Source organism: Plutella xylostella, chromosome 7, assembly GCF_932276165.1.
Source record: "Plutella xylostella chromosome 7, ilPluXylo3.1, whole genome shotgun sequence".
Classification (NCBI taxonomy): domain Eukaryota; kingdom Metazoa; phylum Arthropoda; class Insecta; order Lepidoptera; family Plutellidae; genus Plutella; species Plutella xylostella.
In genome coordinates, this window is record NC_063987.1 from 1,638,463 (window position 1) to 1,665,347 (window position 26,885).

At 35.3% G+C, this 26,885-nt stretch overlaps 1 protein-coding gene across 1 annotated transcript in view; it reads right to left on the minus strand.

Moving 5' to 3' along the window:
- LOC105380068 overlaps positions 1–7,111 on the minus strand; it is an 89,954-nt gene extending 82,843 nt beyond the window's left edge. Inside the window, exon 1 of the mRNA XM_038106575.2 lies at positions 5,324–7,111. Coding sequence (XP_037962503.2) covers positions 5,324–5,465 — 142 coding nt within the window. The 5' untranslated portion in view covers positions 5,466–7,111. The remainder of the gene's footprint in view (positions 1–5,323) is intronic.
- Positions 7,112–26,885: the final 19,774 nt, after the last annotated feature.

Genomic DNA, 26,885 nt, shown 5'->3' on the forward strand with positions numbered 1-26,885 from the left:
TTCTTGAGAGTAAGACTGAGATTATGTAAAATATAGTTCTTATATTTTATGTGTAGTTTAAACTCATAGTGATTTAAAGCTTTATTGGTATAAGGTATATTCATAAGCTTTTATTGTTTTGGAAGTTTATTTAGTTCGGTGTGAGCTTTTCTTTTACAATATTAGTACCTAGTTATACAGAGAGAAATGAAAAAGTTACAGTTACATATGGAACGGCAAGGGGAGGTGGGACTTTTTCATTGCCTGTGAGTGTACCTATCACTCCGGCAGGAAGTCGGCGACCCCTTGGTAATATTTTTGTAGATATTGCAGATACATAAGTACGGTGGCCTGCGCCTAAAAGTATACAGGCGGAGTTTTTAAAATAGCGATCTCAAGCTCACATGCTGCTCAAGCACATCCACATAAACACCACTGCTACACACATCACACACAACACGTCCCCGGATTTATAACAGATGTAGCTGGTCCCTTCATCATCAGGGATCGCTATTTTAAAAACTCCGCCTGTATACTTTTAAACGTAGGCCACCGTACATCGACAACATAGATGCATGAAGGTACACATAAAAAGGTCGCAGGTCATGTTGCAGGCAAAGTGAGGATCCTTGACATTTTCGCAGACGTCTAGTCTCTATACAAGCTAATGATCCAAGAACTACTTACCTATTTAATGGTAAGAGATACTGTTATTTAATTACAAATTACGATATATCTACGCAGATATAATGCAAATTACTTTGCGGTATCCTTTATTGATGAAAAAATATATATGTACTTATTACTTATACATATAATTATGGTACGAGTATACTTACTGGTATTAATTTCCAATAGACTGGAAGAAATTTAAATTCAAACGCGTTGGTATATATATTCTTAACTGTGTAATGTGTATTATAACATAGTGTTTAAATTAATAATTGAATAAGTATACTCAAACACATACGAGAAAGCCAAGGCGCGACTAAAATATATCTACAAATACTGTACATACAGCGTACACCTATGTCCGATTGTCCGGTCGCTGACTTCTCAAACTCTACAGTAAGTTCACAAACTCAAAATCATATTTGCATATCACCACAATTAACTTATAAATACATATATATATATAATGCAGTCTAGCTTTAAGGGAACCGGATAATTTTCCAAGCGATTTAACTATAATCCACCGTCTTGGTCAACTTGACTCGTTGTACTGAACACTATGCTAATTTTATAATTTATCTGTCGGGTACAAGTGCGGTTATGGCAAGTCATATTTCAAGTGCTAAATTTTAATGTATTGTAGATTTGTGAGTCGTTTTTGAAATTATTATACACTTGACATTACTTTTAATTTTTAACCCTTTATTTACTTGACAGTTCCAGGGTACACCCGAGTCAATAAATATTCAGCAAGCTTTTTCAAAGCTCGACTATAATCTAAGGTTACGGTTATAAAACTTCGCCGTTCTCACTCGAGTAAAATCATCATACATAAGACTGGGATATAATATATTCCACAGGTGTTACCTGAACAGGTGCCTGGTTTAAGGTTTTTTTTTCTTTTTTCCCCAACGAGTCCGGACATGTTCAATAGACTTTTGTTCGGGAGCGAACGCTCTATATCTTTGAATTGGTTTATAGGTTAACCTTTTTTTGTGAACCTTCGTCGTCGTCGAATATGTTTTGGAACCGATTTAAATTTATTGCAATGGGCTCGAATATTGAAGCTCCTTTATTTTTGTTTGGGGTAACGCTTGGGTCACTTTACCTACTTTTACGTAGATTTAAAATTAAATTTGGCAGATAACTAATCACAATCAGAGAAATATTAGAAAGGTTGAAGTTTTGTGATAGTGGGTGTATTTTTTTTTCAGGGGAAAATGGCAAACTCCATATCCATTTTGTTGTACCTAATAAAATAATGGCAGACTCAATATTCATAATGTTGAAAGCTACAACTATGGAATAACACAAAGACCTATTTTTATCCCGATATTCCCGTGGGTGTATACGGTTAAGTGAAGCCCGAAGGAAAAGATAGCAACTACATTTAAAGTAACAAGGTCAAAATTACAAGACGAAATTTTGATCCTCTACTTCAAGCTAATTATTATATTTTTGCCATAAACTGCAGATACTAATATTAACCATACTTCTGACAACTCAACAATGATAAATTATTACAATCACGAAATTATTGTACCTTTAAGTACCTAGATAAATTTCCAGACCACTGCACACAGGTGCAACTCCGAAGGCTGACCACCTTATTAGTTATGTTGATTTGATAGATTAAAAGTGCGTTGTGTTCCTCAGTTTAATAAAGCACACGCAGATTTATTTTATTTTTAATAGTTTTATCTGAGATAAGTTTGGTTTTATTACTATCATATTGTGCGTAGGTATATTAATATTTATTAATTATTGTCGATGATCTTAAGGAATTTAGTAATAAAATTATAATTATGGAGTTACTCAGATTATTTATCGAAAGAACTGAAAATAGCAAAGAAAAAATAAATACGCATATTACATAAGTAACTTTACGTTACTCGTGGGAACTGCAAGCATCATAATTATTATCTAGTTTCTTTACATTCAAAGAAACTTTTGCTTTAGGGTACATGAAGGGTACATCACACTTCATGCTACATAAAACCTCTAAACAAATTATAAATGTTTACATCAAATTATGTTGTTATGATCTCCTTAATTTTTCTATTTTTATGTTTATGATATTTCACTTGAGGTGAAATTAGGGTGAATTTAATCAGCACAATGAATAAAAACTTGTGGTATGAATAAAGTGAATATGGGTCCAACATATTTATGCATGGGTTATACAAGTGGCATTACGCTGTAACATTTTAATTACAAAATAGGACTGGATTCTATGGGTGGAACTTATTCGTTGTTTCTGTACTTTTTCAATTTACTCTAGTAATAGTATAACCTACCTCAAGAACACTAGATATTGAAATCAACACCTGATAAATATCAAATATAAAATAACGTTACTTACGTATCTTTACGTTACTTACCTTATCTTCAACAGCCGTCGTCGTAGCTACCGCCGCAGAAAAAGAAGACCCGAACCCAATGACAATGGACAATCGAAATGACCAAAATGTTACAAAAAGCTTTATGATCATTGCAAGCATTGAAGCGTTTCTTAATTTTCTTTCCACTCTGTAGACCGAGTCCTAATAGCGTGACTTACTTGCCACGGGACAATCGAACAGACCACACAGATCATTTCGATTTCATTTCTTCGAAAATAAAAGGAGTGAACTTCGACAAAAACACTGGGGACAGTTTTTTTCAGCTAATCAAGTAATTTTGATTCACAACGAGTCTACCAATTGTTTTTAACTCATTTTTTATTAGACTTTTCATATTGGAAACCTTTCATTTAATATTTTTTTGCCTCTTATATACTTATTAGAATTGCCAAACAAAATTACCAACACCTAACCTAACTTTGTGCATTTAAAAAGAAGATGCTTTGTCAATAGCATCAACAATAAAAGCAGTTTCGATTTCGTTGCAAGTCCGTCGGATTCGCTTTCCGCGACGTCGGTGCTCCGCTCTACTTCGGTCGACTCCATTGCCAATGTTGCGTCGTGACTGGCTCCGTGATTTAGAGCAAGTTCGTTCCACTGCGAATTGTTCGAGAAAATGCTTCGAACAATGAAGTTCTAGGCTAACGCTCGGCGGACTTGTTCGATTTTAAATCTTATTAGAAATTTTTAGTTTTTGAATGTCATGTAAAATTTTCTTATTGAATTTTTGAGCAAGAAGCTAAGGTGATCTTTCTATATTTTTTAATAATTCATTTACTAACAACTCTCTTTATTTTTTAATAATTCATTTACTAACAAATTAGGTATTTATTTTAAAAGTGATGAGGGTTCGGGAGCATGAGTATAAAATATTAAAAGATAGCGTGTAAATTTACAAAATAATATTTATTTAATATTCCCTTATATATTGTAGGGTTTTCATTTTTCGTAACACAATCATGATTATGAGTTAGGACATACGGCGGCACTTATCTAATAGGTATGATAGATAAAAATAATTGTAAAGATTGAGAATGCTTATGGTAAATCACAAATTCTAAAATGCATTATTTACAAGTTTGTAGAAAAATTATATTCTAAGAGCATTTTATTATAATTTATACAATTTTAACATTTTGTATCATCATTTTATTAAAATAAAAAAACAATGACCCTTTAAACAATGTTGAAATCCATTCAAATGCTTGTCTTACGATTAAAATTACACGAAATATTTACAAGTATCCTAAGTTATTTTTTGTTACAAATAATTGAACAAATTAGACAACGTAAGTCATCATCATAAACAATTTCTTTTAAACACCATCAAGAATTTTAATAATCAACTAATATTTGGCAACTAATGTGATCAGATTTTTAAAGGAACCCACTAAACAAAACCTATGACTATCGAGATTATTTGGAACTAAAATAAAATTTGAGATCCATTTTGATTATAAAATATGGTTTAACTAAATGCTAATTATAATTCTGCTACAAGAATACCAAACTCTTTTATGGAGTGAATAAATTAAACTAGACATAATCTATTAATGTTTTAAAATTCATAAAACAAAATAAGAGATCAAATGAAATGTAACTAAAGTTTAAACTTAACAACACTACCTAAAAGTATTTAGCGTTACACTATTTTTCAGTAAGCGGAGTATGGTTTATTTTAAGAACAGTAAGTTAATTAATTCTAGGACGTTATAAACACTGTAAACTGATTCCAAAAATATTTAATTAAAATAAGATAATTTAGATAAATGCACATTGTATCAAAATCTCATGTAACTGTTGGCAATCAAGTATAAATTTTGAAGAGGCGTTTTGTCGAACTTCACTCAAATTATTTCGAGAGATGAAAAGCGTTAAACGAAGAAGCAGAAATTGTTAGCGAGACCAAATCTACTCAAGATTAAAAAATCTTGCTTTTATCTGGCCTAGAACCACCATTTACAATTTAAGTGCAGTTTGACACAACATCTCTAGCAAGCCATTTTCCACGATAAAAAATAACGAATTCACAAAAAAAAACTGATGACCTTAAAAATACATAACAACAGTCCCGACCTGCTATGCAGTATCACCGTCAACAATACTTAACTAGTCAAATTTAGAGTCTTCATTTTATCTGATCGTGTTGAAGAGTGAGGATGCAAGCGACACTTTTATGATGGCCACAACCATCACTAGGTTCACGATGTAGGTCGAATTGCATCTTAAGTGGTAAGGTGGCGTGGTGTTAGTTTCCCGAGGGCACTCACCTCGGCGCTCCTGGGGCTCGGGCTGGCGCGCCACCAGGATATGGCACAGCACCTCGTACAGTTCAGTCAACAGACGGTTCAACCGTGAGAAGTTCTCCTCGCTCGCCTCCCTCTCGCTCGGAAGGTTGAATGCTATAGCCATGTCTGTTTGCTCTGTCGCACGAAGCGCCCTTTTCTACGGAAGAAGCGCGGACAGATCGCCGATGTTTGTTTTGTATGCATAAATGCTGTCGTGCCGTTTGGGCGTCGTGTCGCTCAGTGTGAGCTCAGATGCAGCGCCAATGTGGTTTCAGCAGTCTTGTCCGGAATTGATGCGATGCAGCTCTTTTTTTTGCAGACACTTTTGAAAAGTTTTTAGAAGTTGGTAAAAAACTTTTTAAATTTTTCTTGAGTTTTTATTTTTTTAATGTCCAAAAACTCAATTCACTATTTTGGAAAAGTTTGATTTAACACTTCGGAAATTTTCGCTACAATAGCACAATAGTTCTATGGCATACAAACACTTTCTTCAATTTGGCTCTACCAAGATCACCAGTTTTGAGTCCAACAAAAAAATCACAAGTCCACACGAAAAGTTTTAGCGCGTACTAAAGTCCGTGAAACGTTCGACATTGTCCGTAATTCACTGCGATAACTGCGAACGCGGCCGATGGCACAGATCCGGTGCACGCTGCAGCGCTTGCCCCAAACTCGATTCGATGTAAACAAACTTCCAAGTCCAGTTCGCGAAACGCGAACGCGACGAGACAACACCGCTCGGCGGAGGAGGTCGGCAGACAACTGTGCACGTGCGGCGGCCGCGGAAGCGAGTCGTGTAATAAGGGATAATACGTCGTGCACATCATTGCCTCGACGCGGACGCCTGCCAGTGTGCGTGCGGTGCATCTCGTCCGTACACACGCACACAGACAAACCCTATTTGATTATAAATAGTACAACGCACAGTAGCACGTTCCCTTCACACTCAACTGCTACAATCAGCGTCACACGCCACGCTTTCTTCTCTTTCGCTCTACGTCGAATCTCTATCTTGCTGTCTCTATGCAATCGGATTACATCATGTAACCGCAGCGGTTGAGCTCGACGGACTTTCTCGTTCTGTCGCCGCGTTACAAGTCCTTTGCGAAAGGGACGGAAACACGGTAGAGCTTTTATTTCTTGGTCTGAGAAAGCGCGGCAAAACGAATGGGCCAATCGGCGTCGAGTTTGGCGATGGGGTGAGGTGACGTAGCGAGGGCCCGAGTGCACGGGGTTGATAGTCGGAGCGAGTTCACTCGGCTTCGGACCGGCTACCGGTGTTCACTGAATACGTTATTATCGCGCGTGAGCTGTCCAAGAATAATCCTCGACTGACGCGGTTTAACGACTCTTTGTTCTTGCGAGATACACGTATCGTTTCGTGAAGCAGGTTAGTCTTAACGCGAGTTTAGGATCGGGTTACGATTTGATACTGTGTCAGGGGTAATGGAAGCCTCGGATGTGTGTTTCTTAGTTTTATTCGTTGCAATTTAGAAATGGGTTGTTTGGCTGGCGTCCGCGTAAAATCTTTAATGGCTCGGTGTGGTTTTGCTATAGGCGGTCGAGTTTGTGAAACCGTGTGTTTTTGATTTTATAGGCGTTTAGGTCTGAGTGAAATCCTTTGTTTGGTTTGGAAGCACATTGACTTTGGACTAGTAATTAAATTGAAAATACAATTCATGGTAACTTGGTCGTTAATCGTGTAACCCGACGGTAAAATTATATTTAACTTCATCAAAGATTTGATACGGTGCGACTCGTAAACAAACTGTCACAAAGTTTACCCATATTAAATTTATCGTTTATCATCAAACTCAAAATACCTATGCTATGAAAAAAACTGTCTAGTATAAATATTAGAAGTGCAAAAAAAATTCTGAACAAACTATATCAGAGAGTCTTCGTTAAAAAAAAAGGTTCACCATGAAGCTAAGTATTATTACATCACTTTTACCGGAGGACACCGAATGTTTTTTTTTATGTATTTTAGCACTACAAGCAGTAAAATGTATGCAAAGGTAAAATTTAAAGTAAGTATATAAAATCTTATTACACATTATAGTGGAAACTATTACTAACCTTAACGTCACAGTCTACATTTTCTTTTTCTGCATTTTAAAACACACACACAACTGATCCTTTTTAGAAGTTGGCAAACACTACAATAATTTCAAACCTTACCACCATTTTCAATATAAGGTCTGAAGGTCACTGACACCTCAATCATGATTAGTCATCAAATTAATTGGCTGTGCCCATTTTATAAAACAATATATTTATGTAAATAAAATTATAATATACGCTCTACCAAGAACCTAATTTAAACCAATGAAATGTTTACAATCTAGAAAAGATCTAGTTAAAAAGTTGAAAAAAATGTTATGAACACAATTACAATAAGCCCGTAATTTTCATCAAAAACATTTAAAAAAATTGGAATTTTCTTGAAAAAGTAAAATTATAACAAGACTTTTATTCTATTATTTTTAAAGCTGGCCAATAGATAAAAATAAACCGCAGAATAATAATAAGCCGATTAACAGGCATATCAGGCTATCCTATTCAAGTTCAGACATGTTTTGTAAGAAGCAGCCAATGAGTTAGCACTAAAAGTAGGTCACAACTTATGACTAAGCCTATGGACATGACGAAAAAAAATACTGTTTATGACTGCAAATAACAAGATTTATATGATGCGTATTTTTTTGAAAGTTTTTGTCATAATTACGTATGATCCCGCTTTTAATACGGTTGACCTTAATTCAACGCAGCAGGATGATTAATAATAATACCTACTTATCATGTTAGTATTTTATTTTGTATTTGAGAAAATGATATACCTAACTTGTAAATCGAATTTGTCACGCCTCACACCAAAATTGTGATGTTACCGACCTCACGGCAGCCCTCTGGTTTATGATGATCGTTCACTGTCTGATACTGAGAAAAGTAAAGCTACTACACACAATACAAAAATATCTACACCTCATACACTGTGTCACTTAAACAAACATTTTTTTTATGGGATGCATCTTTTTTTCGTTATATAATAATAATTCCTTTTGTAGGTGCATATACTTCCGGATATGCACCTACAAAAGAATCATCCTGTATTTTTTGAGTATGTATGCAATACAGGGTGCGGTTTTATCTGTTGTCGTCATCGAGGACTATGTAAGTATTACTTTCGGATGAAGAAAACATTCTAAATTAGCACTAAATTAAACGGTGTTACTGAATTTTATTGCGAATTTAATATTGAATGAGTAAGTATGAAAATGAATACAATAGATGTAGGTGTATAGGCGTAACTTTACCTAGATTAAAAATTGACCAATATTTTAAGTCAGATAAAGAAATAAAAGTACGCTATTTCTCTACAAACTTGTAAGAGATTAAACAAGCCCGTCCACAGATGGCGTTAGTGATCTTCTTTTTATAGTATCTTCTTATTACCCAAGTTTTTTGAAACCCTGAGTTTTAACCAATTAACTATTTAACATTTTTTGATAGATACATTGATTTTTTGATCATACTTATTTACAAAAAACATACTATAAAATTGTTTTGTTTTGCTATAAATTATCGATAAATTATCATCATACATCACTAATTCATCCTATCAGTCTCTACAATTTCTTTAGTACTATAATTTAAAATCAGATCTTTACAATTCATATCTGTACATAACTTTGCATGTTTTTTTATTTTTATCTTTATCGAGAAAGGCTCTACCGCGTTTCATCTTTAATCTGGCGTGTCGGCTACTGCTCAGCGATTTCACGCTTCGGATTGAGTTCTGTGATTGGTTTTTATGTTGACCGTCGCTTTGACTACTGATTTGCTTGAGTCGTGACTGTCTTGAGTGTGAATACAAATTTATTTCAGGAACCGGTTTAATTTAATTAAGTAACTATGCATCAGGTATTTTATTTTTAGCGCATTAAAATAACAAAGACTTGTTTTAGTTTTATATCTGACTTTTACCAACTCATTTTGGGCTGATTTTTCAACAACAATTTTATTCGCCAGATAACGTTTATCTATCTGACCATTGAAAAATCAGCCCTTAACCATTTTACTTTATCTTTCATACCGACACAATTGTACAGAAAATATAGTGGGAATTAGATGGAAACAATTTTAAATTGATCTTTCAATTTACTACCATTCATATGAAGACCTATTAAATACTACTTTGTAACCATCACACACTTTGTAACCATCACACAGTCATAATAAACTGAGATTAGGTCAACTTTATATTTTGATTGCAATGACGTTTATGGTGAGAATTATTCATTTAAAATTGTCAGAAGATGATTTGATGCCATATAGAGCATTAATTTTGCAGCATGTATTTTAAGTTTGTAGGTAAGTAAAACATAATAGGATGAATAATATTTTTTAACGTATCTACGTAACGTTATGTAAGTTAAAATTAAATTTAACGCAGCAATGAAACCATCAATATATTATGCTTTAGTAGCATCGGAGCGGGTACGGTATCGTTAAAGTTTACAATTTGGGCAAATGGCAAAATGCACTCAAATAGCTCGTATTATAGACTTAATAAAAGCTTTTGCCAATCATTTTCAGGTACGTAGTTAATAATACCAAATATTTTCAGCATTTCATTTCATCAGCATAGCATTTCAATGTTTATTTACATTTTTTTCTTGTAAGTATAAGCAATAATATAAAATTTATAAAACATTTGTTAGGTACTAATAACATATATTATACGTGTCTTCTTCTAAATAAATTTCGTCAGTAACTATATTTAGGCACTAATAAACTAGATATCCTTAAAATATGGTTGAAATTAAATACAGTATACTTGAATAATACTCGTAAGACCTTTTTAGCTCCTTTGTGTTATTATTATTTTTCCTGTTTTCACTTTATTGCCGAAAACCTAACATGGAAACCTCGTATTTTCATGACTACTTTACTAGCCAGCCAATATTTAAATATTTCCCCTCCGATATGAAAGCCCAAAGCGACAAACATCCATACTGACGGACACAAAAGCGTTTTCAATACATATGACTCTTTTTAATGACCTTTTTCGTTCGACAGCATGGAATAGGCTTAAAAAACTATTAAAAACCGCTCCTGTAGCACTACTATGTTGCGGATGTAAACCTGACGGGAGGGTGTAGTGTGGGAGAGAAACTGATCATGAAGATCAGTTAGGAATAGCAGTCGGAAATAACCAGTAACACTTTTCTGAAAATATTTCGCTTTGATTGCTCCTTAATCCTTATGAGTTATGAGATCTGAAAAGAAATACCTATTACAAGTGTGTAAATTCAAACAACTGGATCAAACTCTAACGAGCCACGACCGAAAAATATTCATTGAGTAACTTAAGTGCTTAGTTGGTAGTGGGCGGAGGAGGAAGGCTGGATGGATAAACAGTTAAATTAATCCTTGGAAAAGTCAACCATATTGCAATTTTATAAATAAAATAAGCGTCCTCTGCTTCTGCATCTGCTTTCGGTATTAGGCACAGAGTACATTATTTATACGTATTAGGTACTTACTTTTATATTCTTACATGGACGTAGTCTGAAACTCTGATCCGTTGGGACACGCACGCTAAAAGTAATCAAACGGGAGTTTTCCATATTGATCACTGTGGCAAATTGAATAGTGGGGGCCGGTGCGGTGATTAAGACAAATACTTTTCAGCGAGCCAGATGATGGACAATTCATCCCAACTTCATTGCTGAGTGCGGGTGCGGCCCTCCGCTCTGTAATGGACCCGTGTTTGTGCCTACCGATGTGTGGGCTTTGTTTTGATTTGCTTACCTAGGCTAGTAAGTACGTAGGTACTGTTGTAAGTAAATCATGTTGGTGTAGATAATATATCATGTTTACTTGTATAAACACAGTAAAGATCGAGAGTACTGAAGAGGTATTTCTAGGCATCGAAGGAGTGTAGTTAAATCTAATGGCAAATAATAATGTACTATTGTATACATAAATAATACATCGTATTAACAAAAAGAAACTTACATTTAGCTTACAACTATTATATAAAAACCTTACTAATTAAATTAAGTCTTGTTTAAAAAACAAAAAGCTACACTGAAAAAAATAATTTTTAGCAAAGTACCAATTTAGCTTGGTAAAAAATTATTCAGCTGCATTCAATCAAGACATATTTAAATTATGCAATTAAGCTTAGCTAATATTGTACAAGCAAGTATTGCTAAATATTCTTGGCTATTATTAACAAAGTACTAGTCTATTTCTAAATTACCGACTCGACAAAAAATTACCAAAAACATATTCGGTTGAAACTAAACAAGTCACATATTTATTTCATAATAAGTAAGTTATTTAATTTTAGTCATAATCATAGTTGGCAATAGTTTACACCGAGCTTGGTTAAAAATAGACAAGCTTACATTATTATTCCATAATAAGTAAGTTATTTAATTTTAGATATAATCACAGTTGGCTAAAATTTTCATTTACGAGTTTGGTTAAAAATAGACAAGCTTATATTATTATTTAATGATAAGAAGTAATTTATTTAATTTTAGACATGAACGTAGTTAAAATTAAATAACTCACTATGATGCATGTAACCGTGGTACCTATATATTGGTAAATAAGCACAGCTCATTAATTAACAATGGAGTGGGCAAATACTATTTATATCCGAGTAACTTGATAAAAAATAAACAAGGAATTGGCTGCATAGCCTGAGATTTCGGCCATTTCTCCCAAATCATAGCCGCGTGACGGACGTGTCTGTTGAAGCTCCGCCTGAGGCGGAGGTCTTCACCTCTATCTCCAAGCTTACGTTTACCAGACGGACTAACTAATAAGAAAGATGAAGAAGACAAACTGTTAAGGCTTCAAAATTACGCTTAGGCCTTGGACAGCTGTTGAACAAAGGTGTGAAGAGACCACAGAGACAAGGATAATTGCTTCAAAAGAGTTATCCATAGCTCAATACTTCAATGAATATGCCGCTCTTAAAAAACCGAAAGGATATGTCCTGGTGAGTTCAGTTTATTTTTATTTTTTGTCTGCTTTAGTTTAAGTACTTTTTAATACGTCTACCTATTCTACCCCTACCCTACCCGACTCGTATAAAAATTCTAATATGTTTTCTCATTCCTACCTATGTTTTTTACGGAATTTTGTTAATCATCATAGGCAGTATCTATAGTTTAAATGATACCTAAATGATAACCAATATGCAAAGGGTATAAACTAAATATATTCTATATTTCAGGTTCACAGGAGACATCAAACATAGCCTGTTTGCTGTTCATACCACCGTCCACCACCCTTAGCAGTCACAAGCATTCGGCTGAAAAACGCAGCAAGAAAGCAGAGACAACGGCCAGTTTTATTCTTCATGTCGAAAGTTACTCCGATATCTGTCTGTACTATAGTACCAAGTAAGCAAACAAAATTTCTTTAGTATGGGCTCACTGTCACCTTTTATAATTATTGTCGGTGAATCCATTGATACCTAATATCCAAACAATTTAAGACCAAGTTTGATAGCAGCTCAACTTCTGCTCTTACGCTTTTGGGCGAGTTATGTTTAAATTTTATTCTTAAGTTACTTCTCATCAAGCAAAATATTGTCTAATATTACTTTAATGTGTAAATTACATTAGGTACGATATATTGCTGATATGATATTGACAATTTTTTAACTAAAAATCATTTCCAATTACTGAAATACTTAAAATGGCCTTGGGTAAAGACACATTTTATTTTGTCTAGTAAGTGTTTTGGGTGTGATTGTTTGACGGTTTGTAATGAAGCTCAACCAGATCATTTTGTAATAGAAAACGAACAATATGTAAAGAATTTATTGCACTTTAATTTTTTTAGTGCAAAAACTGTTTAGAGTGTAGCATTTATGATCATTTTCCCGATGACGAATGTGAATTATGTTTGATTTAGATCTATTTAAAAGTTTATATGACGGTATTATTGGGTTGTATAAAAATTAGGTCATTACATACCTATTCTCTTAGCTTATTCTATATTTTTTATCTAAGCTTCTGGCTAATCAACTAAAAGTATAAATTTAGGTAAAGTAACTTGCTAACATTACAATAAGTGTCATTTGTTTTTTTATGTAAACAAATGTATTAACAAACACAGTTTCTTGATATTGTGTATTATTTTTAAGATTAATTCTTATAACAGAGTAGTTTGTTACCTGAAATGACTGTATGGTGTACTGAATAAAGCTAATTTCGTATTTACATAATTTTCTTTCATTTTTTTTTCTTAGGCGGGTTTACTGGGAAACCATAGCTAAAATACTTTGTTGAAAGTACCATTTTAAACGACCACATATCTAACTACATATTTTCAGTATGAGCTGACTTTGTATAATGGCTTTACGTAGTCATAGTTCAGCTTATACTGAAAATATATAGCATAATATGTGTCGTTTAAAATGGTACTTGCAACAAAGTATTTTTGCTATGGTTACCCAGTAAACCCGCCTAAGAATACAAAGTAACTTGGCTAAATATACCAATCTTAATTGACTAGAAAGAACATAGTGTATTAGTTGTAGTTACCCAATGAACTCGATTGGAAGTACCCAGTAACTTGGCTACGTATACCAATATGAATTGAGTAGAAATAACCAAGTAGATTAGCTGTCCCTACCCAATAAATTGATCATCATTATCAAGCTTCTTGTCTAGTTTTACGAAGCGACATATTTAAGCCTACTAAATTACTTTGCTAAACACAACAAAGCCCGTTGGTTGTGGCGACAGTTGTGTTCATTTCTTCAACCAAGTTAGTTGTTGCAGTTACAGATTGAATTGATTTGTAATACTAAGAAGCTTGAGTATTTTTAACAGAGTAACTCGATTAACTATAGAAAATAGGTTTGTTAAGTTTACTAAGAGAATAGATTAGAAGAAACCAACCTTGTATACGTATTTTTGAGCAACTTACTAGGTTAATATTACCAACATATGTTAACAAAGTTGACTTGTATAATTTTAGCAACAAACTTTGCAGGCTCCCTCCGAAGCAAGTTACTCGGTTGTAAATAGCAGCGGCTTGTTTATTTATAGCTGTTAATTTTTTTCAGTGTATAAACCAATTCAACAGCAAACCAACGCTAAAAACCTCGGAAGCACTTTCCAAAAAAGCCATAGAAAACGTGTAAAAAACGCGACAAGCCGTCTCATGTGTCGCAAGTTGGGCAGAATGTCGCGGTGCTAATAAATAGCGAGCGGCTGATGCGCTCAGATTAGCGGCCAGCGCCCGCGAGGGGTCATTGCTCGGAACTATATGGAGCTTGTAATGCCATGCGTCAATTTATTTTGTAACTAGCTGTTCCCGCGAGCTTCGCTTCGCCTTAAAAAGTTTTCCCGTGGTAATTTCGGGATAAAAAGTAGCTTATGTTCTTTATCAGGGTCTAGACCATATGTACACCAAATTTCATTCAAATCCGTTCAGTAGTTTTGGCGTGAAAGAGTAACAGACAGACAGACACAGTTACTTTCACATTTATAATATTAGTTACGGTGAAAATAAATGTTGTGATGAAAATTAAAGGCTTATTGCTACGTGTGTTAGATCCTAATGGCCAGTTTTTTGTATTACCTATATTAGAATCATGAACTAAAGTTCTGGTAACTGACAATTACAACAATCATTGCTTAACTTGACGTTCTCAGTAGTTCTACGTATTTAAATTTTGTACTGTACAATGTATGTAAAAGTCACTCTTAGTCTAGAAAATAGTCTATAAGGTATTGTTATAATCAACTTGGTGGATAATACGGTTTCGAATATTATATAAGAGAATATAAATTAAATATGTTGAAAATACATAATTTTACTCATTATACTTAATATAAGTACCTAACCAATTTATAGAACAAAGACACATAGTATCATGATCTAGAATAATGAAGATACTTACCAGATAACAAAGTATTTTAAACAAAATGTTGTATTGCGTACAAACCAGACTAATCATACAAATAAAACATGATAAACCACACAATCCACAGCTCCTACTACATACAGTTCGTAATCCAGAAGCGACGAGAAATATGACGAGAGATTTTATCGCACCGCCGCCACCTGTTATTTCGCGAATCCATATCATTTGGTAGCTAAACGTAGCTAATACTTACCTATTTAAGCGGCGGTCCACTATTATAGACTTTTGCTTTCGAGACCATTGTGTATGGAGAGAAAGCATGGGAATATTCTTTGGACCATGGTCAGTATGTAGATATGTAAGCATGTGCATATGGTATAATGAAATAAAATGTATAATGCACAACTGTAAGGCCAAAGGTAGCTAGTCTAGTGTAGCTGTCGCAATCGACACCATAATACTAACTAGGGTTGCGAGTAGTAAACTATTACCTAATTTACTAATTATTAAGATTTTAAATCAATTATTACTGAATCCCCAGCTGAAATGCATTATAATAAATATCTTTGATAACCGCAGAAACAAAAAGTTACCAACATCATAATCAAATAAAGAAGATTGGTTTTAAGAAGTCTGTTATTATTGGAAACAAATACTTAACCAAAAAGGACACTCTTTTGCATGATGCCTCAACAAAGATAACATGAAGTGACTTGCAGGCAATCAATCCTATTATTTCTAAACGGACAGATACATTTGTGTTAATATATCTTTACAAATGGACTCGCTTATCTCTCAACAATATTATGTAGTCTGAGCCTATCTGAAACCTAGTTAAACATTGTGAGATATGGCGTTTCGACTTTCTCCGTGTTCGGCATCATAAGGGTCACAGTGACAGTTAAATAAAGTCCATTTTTCTCTCCACCTTTAATTTGCAAGGTGCGGGTGCCTATATAAATAGAGTGAGTCGCCCGCGCGCCTCAGTTGGTTTTTGATTTTTGAAGTGAACACTTCGGCAAAATGGCTCAATGTAGCCACGGTTCTCGTCGGCTTCGCTCCGACGGGGAAAAATATAATATTGAATTTGCGGAGTCCTCGCTGCCGGCAGCTGTAGCGTGATGCGGACCAGGCGGCGCGGGGCCTGCCGGCTGCTGCGCACGCAGCCATGCTGCTAGTGGCGCTTGAGCTAGATACTTACATTAATGACCGCTTTAAGTAAAGCATATGTTAATTTTATACAGGAAAAAATAATAAAAATATATTTTTCTACCCTCAATTTCTAATATTTTTAGAAAACAGTTGATAAAAACTTTGCTATTACAATAATGCACTTGATTATAGCTTATGTAAGGCTTTACAAACAGGAGCTTTCCAGGACCGTCATAGGATTTTTTACAGGAAGCACGTGGCTCCGAGTTTCAGTATGTTGGGACATTGTGGCATGTGCGGCGAGTAATGTGATCCGCCGGTACCTACCCGCTGAGGGTAGGCAGGCCGATTCGGTGAAATTGAAGTTTCGTGTAACCTGCACCCGGCCCTGTGCTCCTGCGCTGGCCGCCGTCTTGTGGCACCTGCATCGCAGCGTACACCCGGCCCTGCGCTCCTGCCCTGGCCACCGGTTCGTGCCACCTGCATCGCAGCATACACCCGGCCCTGTGCTCCTGCGCTGGCCGCCGTCTCGTGCCACCTGCATCGCAGCGTACACCCGGTCCTGGCCCTGGCCACCGGTTTGTGGTACCTGCATCGCTGCATAGACCCAGCCATGCACTCCTGCCCTGGCGGCTGTACACCCGGTCCTGGCCCTGGCCACCGTTTTGTGCCACCTGCATCGCAGCGTACACCCGGTCCTGGCCCTGGCCACCGGTTTGTGCTACCTGCATCGCTGCATAGACCCAGCCATGCACTCCTGTCCTGGCGGCTGTGTTGTCCCTCCTGCATCGCTGCGCACACCTGGCACTCCTGTTCTGGTTGCCAGATCCAAACGCCCCCTGTCTGGGAAGAGATTTTATGCTCAGCGGAACCGCCTGCACTATTGCTAGTACGGTCATCATCATCATCAGCCATCATTATGAGTGACTTATTTAGAAGGTATCGAGTAACGTGCGCTATTCATCAGTGATTTTGGCATATGCAGACGAACGTTTACTGCCAAGGTTGGTCATGTTAGCCATACAAGGGCACACCAAGGAAGCCTGAGTAACCACCTGCAGTTGCCGTAGCCGCATCGGCATGGCTGACTACATATCGGGTAACGTGCACCGCTTCTAAAAGTGTTATAGCACTTCAATTTGATGCCTCCACTGAGGTAGGGTATTCTATTAAAGCAGCTTTCTTCTGAACCGCCCAAAGTGACCTGTAGACTGCTCCTGGGGATAGTTGTGCAATCAATTTTTTATTTCAATGTCTCTGCTGAAGAAACTGTCTAATGCAGCTTTTGTTCTAAACTGCCTTAAGATCATTGGACTGCTCATGGGAATGGTGACGCACGGTAAGTAGGAGCGTTACTCTATACTGATGAGAAACGAACGAACGAGAGCTGTCGTGCAATCGGCACGTTTAATACATACAAACAGATAGAGCGGCTCGCGCCGCAGTGCACTGAAAGTTCGTTTTTCGTCATATAAAGTGACCCCCCAGACACTATCTTAAGTGTCATGACACATCGGCAGATTCCAGCTTTGAGTCTTTTCTTTTCTCGGCTGTGAGCAAAGTGAATCCCACCGGCGAGTGTTCAACCTAAAAGCACTGAGCTAATTCCTGATTTCGTGAAAGTCGCTGTTGCTATACCATACCGCTTCACAAGTTACCGAATTTATTATGATCCTACTGTCGGGTGATCATGATCGGAGTGTCATCGCGGTTTCTGAGTGGCACCATATTAGCTGTCTTCCTTATGTCCCAGTGGATTGTGAGTGTGTATCCGAGCTCTTTGTTGAAAAATGCGTGAACCTCCTACGCAGCAGCTGTCTACTAGTTGTGTATCGAATAAATCGAGTAACGGTGCTCTTGCACGAGACGACTACCTTTTGGTAAAATTATAACTTCCACTATTCTGGGAACATGCATATACCTACTGTGTACTGTGTATCACATCACGTGTAGCCGCAGCCCTACTCAATGTACGGGGCTAGATAATAAACAATGGCAGTCGTCATTAAATTTCTATGAATTTCGAAGGTCATCATTTGGAGCACAATCCAAAGGGTGAAAGTACCTATTCATGCCTAAACGGCTTCTCTAATGAAAATGTATTTTTAATTCGATTCTGGCGCAAACGTTTCATAACTATTTTTCAACACTGTATCTGCTGAAACTACTTAGACTGACTGGTTAAGATGCAGACGTGCCGTTTTCACAATTCCATTTTGAGTAATCCTCAACTGTTTTATGGATCTTTCAGTTAGTTACGTAACTAGTTACCAAGTAAAAAATTACTCTTGTCATGCTCGTACTCGCATCTCATTTAGGAGCTCTCTGGCGTCTAGCTGAAGGCTAGAACTGGTATATATATCTACTAAGCTAGTACAGAGTTATAACCGGGCAGCGGTGACGTGGTAGCTGCTTGATTTATTAGTTTGCTGAAAACTTTCTAAATAAGTAATAATTATTGGTCATAATAAACTCTTCGCAGTTCTTTCAGAATGCAATACCAGGTCGCTGAAGTAGGTAACCTTCCTTAGCTGGACGACAACAACACCAAGCCTTTTTGTTTTAAAGAATGTCATAGTTATTCGCCGTTCCACTGTCATATCGATGTCCAAGGACTTTTTATTGGGTATAGCTAACTACCTAAGTTTACCTATAGATAGCCGCAAGCTATCTGCTGTTGGCGAACTGTCAGTTCTGATTGATAAGTCAGGCTCGAGGTGGCTCGTCCAACTGTCCATGTTCCCGCCACTATGATTGTTGCTTCCACAGATTAGAGAGTCTACGTTGGCTGTCGTTGCATCAGGTCTGATCAGGTACAACTAACATCTTTACGTACCATCTTTATTTAATCGAGCTATTTTATTTTGTTTTATCTAGGTTGACTTAATGGTTTCAAAATCGAACCTACAACAATGTAAGTAGGTACCTACCTACGTACCTTTGAAGTTGCAACAAGGCGAGGCCTTAAGGTTTTGGCCGAGGCCTGCCCTTAGTGTTGACGAAAATACCTAAAGGTGACCTTGTTAATGTTTTTCATATGAAGTACTGAACATTTTACTTATCCTGGTGGCATGACTGATCATTTACTTACCCAGTTAAGACATGTTAGCCGGGTTTCATTTATCAACTATTATAATTGTTATTGTTGTGTTAATCAATCTTTATTAATTGATGTCATCTACCAAGGAATGCTGCCAGAGCTCATAATATTCACACATGATGATACAGAATGATAGTAGCCCACAAAATCGGTGCAAAGGCTTATAAAATAACTTTCCTTCCTAGTAGGACTGCACAGGAACTCGTTAACCGCCGAGTTAGTTAGAATACAAAATTAGACTGTGTGTTACTTGTCAATCTAGAATATGAATATAGTGACCTGCATCATGTTTTGAAAAACTGAATACTTAGTTATCCGCCAGTGTCACAGCCTTCATCTAATCTTTTCCAGTAGCTGATGAGGCTGAGATATTTAGTAAAATTATCTTCCCTTCAAGCACCACTCCTCGTTCCAAGGACTAGATGCCACGCCAGGTGTTGCAGGCCGTGTCGTCGTACAGGACTGACTGAGCAGGTACACGAGGCTCCAGGGTCGGCTGCTGCATTTCTGAGGTCAGTCCAGAATTACATACCCTAGTCAGCATGTGCTGACCTGAGCCCCAGCGGCCTGGATCGATATTCTACATTTTACAGCTTTTAAATATTGTTGCAAAGTATTTCACTGGTTCCGTCCATTCGGCTAGTGTATGTTAAAAATATTGCCTTGACAATAACAAGATTTTGATCAATAATTACTTATAAGTATTGCTTTCGAAGAGGCACTGTGTGTATCCATATGTATAAATACCTACCTATATGTATAGGTACATACCTTCCATAACTTTCTGACAAGTCAGGAATAATAAGGAAGTACTTAAGTCTTATGTATACTTATACCTTTCTTTTTAGTATATCTATTACCTAGAAATCTATGCATTATAAATTTATAGATTCAAATATTTATCTACTGATATACTCATCAGTAGCTTATGGGTCACAGTTGGTTTTCTCTCCACCATGCGATAATAAACACATCTCACAATGTTTAACTAGGTTTCAGATAGGCTCAGACTACATAATAGACGCATTTTTCCTGAAATAAAAATGACATATTATGTATCTAGCCTATCTGAAACCTAGTCATTTCTGCATGGTGATATTACAACTGAGGCGCGCGGGCGACTCACTCTATTTATATAGGCACCCGCACCTTGCAAATTAAAGGTGGAGAGAAAAATGGACTTTATTTAACTGTCACTGTGACCCTTATGATGCCGAACACGGAGAAAGTCGAAACGCCATATCTCACAATGTTTAACTAGGTTTCAGATAGGCTAGATACATAATATGTCATTTTTATTTCAGGAAAAATGCGTCTATTATCAGCAGGTCTTCTTTTGCCACTATTTCTACTACGCAGTTAAAAGGTTCACAAAAAATCAACCCATGCTTGAGGGTATAAAAAAATGTAAACAAGTTTTTCTGTGGGCAAGTTTGGACCAGCTCGGACTGCTGATAAACCTTTTTGGTTAAACCTAGAAAGTGAGATTATGGTGTTGACATAATTTAGATCGAAGATGGGTTATAGGTAAATATTGTGAGGTTTGTGTGCGGACATGGTTAGCAAATGTTACTAGTGTAAAAATATGGTAGCATCATTTTGAAACGAAGCGAAAGATAAGAAATTTTTGATGTGACACAAATTTGCCTGTGTTTATATTTTACTAAGGGCTAATTTTTTAATGGTCAGATAAAAGTTATCTGAGCAATAATGCTCATGCTGTCGCGTCAGAATGTTTGTATTAGACAGTGACGGGAACAATTTATTCCTCAGATATCATTTATCTGACTATTCAATAATCAGCCCTAATAAATAAAAATAAAATATTAATAGTTTATTTTATTCTGAATAAGTAGTTTAACCTAAAAATAACATAATAACTGCCGTGCATGGGCAAAGGTAGGCTAGTTAAATTAATTTAATTGATTGATGTAAATGTGTAAGTCACGATCACAATTCATTTTTTTTATATTAGGTACAGCTTCTATGGAGATTTTAAAATCAAAATCCTGCCCTCAGTATAATATCTACAAAATAAATGAAACGGACCGAGAAATTGACCTAAAACTTGCAAAACCGACCCAAATCCATTACGGACGACCACAAAAGTGAGTAAAAAAATTACAACCGCTCTACGAATAGCCGATACAAAAACTACGCCTACACTTGCAGGGCCCTTAACACAAAAACTATAAAAGCAAACCTTTTTCACAACAAAGAAGATCTATCAGCTGTGTCAACAAAACGAACAGTTGGCTCAAAACTATACCTTAAAGCAGAACGCTATTCTAAAGCTGTAGTTGAAATATAACTTTTACGTTGCACGAAATAAGGATTGGTCAAAAATGAAAGGCTACTTGGCTTAGTTGTTTCGACTGTACTGCTATAGTAAGTTACTCTATGACTGGTAAAATCAATCAGGCAACGTATCTTAAAAGTAGACCACCATCAAACCGCGTCAAACTAGGTATCTCAATGATCTGTATAGATAATAATAATTAAATCAATTAAAAGCAGATCGCGATTTAGAACTGTAGATAAATTAGATAGTGTTAGTTGTTATTGGATCAATATAATTTACCTATAAAATGATGTTAACTCAGAAAACGAAGAGTATATGATTTCACAAAATATTAATTATGTATTGTGGTTGTAAGGCTATTTTATTAACTTTTGTTAGTTTACGTTACATTTAACAAAGCTTACGAACGTGTATACTTAATCTCACACACGTGTGTAATGCAAAATAAGTAGTTACAAAGATATTTATTTTCTGAAACGGCTTGTAACTTCGAAAAGGGTCAAATAATTGCACTTGTTTGCAAACTGTATCGCGTGAAATAAAACGCAGAAAGATAATTAACATTATAGCTCAAATTTAATATACCTAGCCTATTTTAGTCTACAACAAAGTTTCAAAAATGAATTTATTACCTGTTGCGAGGTTTTAAAAAAAAAACTTTTGTTAAGCAAGGTAAGGGTGGTAGAGCAGGTTTTAGTAAAAATACAAGTGCCAAGCCTTTTAACAAAATCGTCAAAATGTTAATAAGCAAAGTAATATTTCACAGATGTGAAGATAGTGGGTCACACTTTTAAAAACATAAAACAGACCTAAACACGTGCTCATCCCTATAAAAACACTAACACACATTTAGAGTGTGTGAAAAAATCACAGTTCTCTACCATATCGCACGAAAAAACTAAAAACCAATCCATGAAAAAGACCCCAGTATATAATAATTATCTGTTACTTAAATTATCACCTTTGATCGAGACACAACTAAATTACATTTTATAAAACGTGTACCTAAGTGTAAATTACTGATCGACCCTATCAAATTTATAATCAAAACCCTTTATGCTAATACCTTTTTCTACTCTTTCAATGCTATCTTTTAGAATTCCTGCACTTATTTTATAATTACCCGCATAAACCAAGCACCTGCGAACACCTGCTAGAATCATGCAAAGGATTACTTCCTGACTTTTTCATACAGCTTTCTATATTCTTGATATTGCAAAATGATTTTTAAATGAAATTGCGAAACCAATTTATTTTCTACTGCTTTTCATTTCAAGTTGCACCTGCAGAGAGTATGTATCTAAGTATATATTAATGTGTCTCGATATAATCTATATAAAATTTTAAATCCAAACAGTGCCTATAAAAAATACAAGCAATGAAAAGTACAATATAAATGCAGAAGGTTAGCCAAAAAATATGCCACATTAATATTGAGCTTATCTATAGACAATCTTCCGAACACCATAACTACATAATACAATAAGAAACTGTATACAATAACAAACAAACACAGTACTTTATACCTAGCCCTCTCTTACTGGTTGTATAGTTATTATCTAAATCACCTTTACTTACTTCTTGCAGGTACCGGTTTAAAAACAGGATATGACATCATATTTGCCTAATGGTCAGTAATGAATCTCATTAAGGGACAGTAAATAAAAGCAAATCTATTCATGTTATTGATAGTGATTTCCGGTGAAACGGTCGTACACAGTTTATAAGTATGAAATTTAATTGAGTGGAATCATAGATAAAATACATTCAATGATAAAGATAAAAGAAGGCGATACAATACGAGTACAGAAAAATCTTAGTAGCATTTTTTTGCCAGTTTGTTGGATGGAGTATAATATATGAATTTCAAGTTTGGTAGTTTTCAATTTTGCCTATTGATCATAAAGCTTTCAGTAGTATTATATTTATGAAAGGGCACATTTCGGCTATTATTTCATGGGTCCCGTCAACTCCCGTCGTTTTAAGTAAGTATATCTGTGTCGAACAAAGGTGTCTCATAAAACTCTATGTGGAAAAAATGGCTAGAAAATACTCAAAGGAAAACATTACCCTCCTCCTTCGGCAGTCGGGTAATAAAGGAATAATTAATAACTTAAAAATCTAAATCAATAAAACGGTGACCTAACGCGAAAGACACTGAAGTAATAATCCAATCGCATGGCCTCTAACATTATGGGACATCGTTAATCTAATGATCCTTGTTTTAGAATATGGGGGTTTTATTGGTTCTCATGCAGGTTTGTCTCATTAGGTTTATTTAACCCTCGGCCAAAAAATAATTATGTCAAAATGAGCAGATTGATAACTTTTATAAACTTTTACCAAACGGTTAAAATGTGGTTGGCACTGCACTGGCTAAAGCCCCCATGATCTATGGTCCAATTTTCGGCAAGCACAGCAGATTTTACTTGGGTAGAGTGGTCTGTGCTTGAAAATTGGATGCAGCAACGCACTTCTACCTTCCCGGTAAGGGATACAAGGCGTGTTTTTTTACTTACCTAATGGGATTTTGACCGGCCAAACCTGCTGTTCATAGTTATTTTCCATAATGTCATTTTCATACATATTTTTGTACCGTTTCTAAATATGTATCTATCTATTTTTGGATCAGTAAATAATCAAAATATGAAGGGAACACAAGCAAAAACCCAGAACAGCAAACCAGCGTAGTATGTAGTTCTTTTCTTAACAGCTTACCAATGAAAACTCATCAAGGCTCGTACACACTGAAACAACATGACAAAAATGGCCGAAACAACACACTGAAGTTTATTGACGCTACTAAAAGATCGCCCCCCAATCACTCACGGGCTGAGCTGTAGTATGAGGTTTAAATCTCTGACAATTAAACTGCTTCTTGGCATTATGGGAGGGATATTATCTTGACAGATAGTGTGTACGTTGCTTTATGTTCAGGAATATTGTTTGTGATTGTTATTGCAGTAGTGACTAAAATAGGTCTGGATCTGGGCGAAGTTTTTTTGAAATAAAACAAGAACTTTCGAAAGAATTACTTAGTGCTAAACTTACTTCATGAGTATTAGTTTATTTACTACTTAAAATTGCTCTTTTCTTCTTCTCTTACATAGCCTAGAAGCGAAGATGTATAAAACCTGAGCAATGTTAAAAACCCCCGACATTCAACTCAAAAATTCGCATAACTTTTGAACGCCTAAGCCGATTTTGATAAATTAATATAGCTAAGAACACTCGGGGTAACATTATAACATTAGGTAACATTGATTCAGTCGTTTAGGAGGTATGACAGACAGATATATACGTATATACATAGATACACAGACAAATTGACATTGATATTAACGTTATAACGTTTATTTATTTATTTTCACTGATAAAAATAAGGCATTACTACAACCCCGCATACTGAAATGAGATGCAGGCCTGAAATGAATCATTAAAAGGTGCTGGTCCAAAATAAACAGCAATTTTCAAACTGAACCGTAAAACAATGTAATAAACAATTTTATTAGAAACGCAGTTATCACTTTCAGTACTTACTATGGATAATTAAAACCATTGTCTTACCGTAAAAATTATGGTCACCATAAATTCTAAAACCAACGTCGTTTAAGTCACCATATTTAAATAGTACGATAAAAACAGCCCTGACAAAGCAACCAGATTAGGAAGACCCTTCAATGTCACTTAAAACGAGACTATAATTTAAGTAGCATAAGATCATTGAGGGGTCAAAATTAAATGGATTTAGGCTTAAAAAACACGAGACATCAATATCTGGCTACTCGTAGAATCTTGACGGTGTTAAATATTTTATTGGCAGTTAAACCTAGTTTATTATGCGACCATTTCGAGATTAAGATAATAGGAAAAATGGTTATACGAGTTTCTGAAACAATGAAAGTAGATTTAAATTGTAAAAATTAGCAGGTATATCATTATGTGCTATGTTATACTTTTTCAGTTAAAATATTAAGTAAATAAGCAAAAACTATCTTTTTCTTAGTTTGTATATATTGTCATAAAATGTAACAATAACAATCATTGCTGCTTAAAACAATATAAATGAAAAGGTAGAAGTAAAGGAACTTAGAATACTTTATTAGTTTTTGGTCACAAATTTACAACCCTATGGGTAGTTTATTATAGTTTTCTATTTAACTCCTCAAGTGATTGATTTTACAGCCTCATCATCTTATGGTTACGTTCTTCGGTCGATAAATGTCTCGGAAATGTTCGACTAGCCCCCTGAGTATTTGCTACCGAATGATAATAATATAGATTGGGGTTTAAATTTGTTTAAATAATTTTCATCTAGGTAGGTATATTATTTATTATTTTGGATCATTGGCACTTGTATGACATGACACAATAACATAATGATCATAATTGTTTTAGATAGACATCATAGCTAATATACACAGGTTTGATTACGCAATAGTAATATTTATTTCCCACTTCTAAAGCTAAATAGCTATGTTCATGTTCACTACAAAGTATCAACAATTTTTTCACTCCCCCCTCTTTATGTAGGAATGCAAAATAGTCAATCGTTAAAAATAATGTGTCATTTTTGGTACAGAGCGGATACCATTCAAATAACCGGAGGCCATCATCATATTTTGCAATTTTATGGAATGAGAGAAAGTTGTTATTGAAAAAAATAATTTTTAGTGATATTTTGAAGGATTAATAAATTCCTGATGTGGAAAGAAAGTTAAATTATGTTATCAATGTCTGTTTACTTTTTTGCGCTTATCAGAAAAAAAAACATACCTCATGTACTGACTGGTAGAGAATGCATGATACGAAGTCCACTTATGAGCAAGTTCATAAATTTTTATAATTTTATTTGTACATAAAAATATTTATATACTTAGCTGTAAGAATAATAAACGTTGGTGTATTTTTTTTATTAATATAATCTTTTAAAAATCCTAACACACTACAAACGTCACGACACATCAATTCCAGCCGCAATCGTTGTCCATTTTATTTATTTTTTGTTAAAAAATCCGTAGCGTTATAAAAATAAATGAGCCTTCCACAGTTAGGGTGAGGACAATAGTGACGTCATTATAAA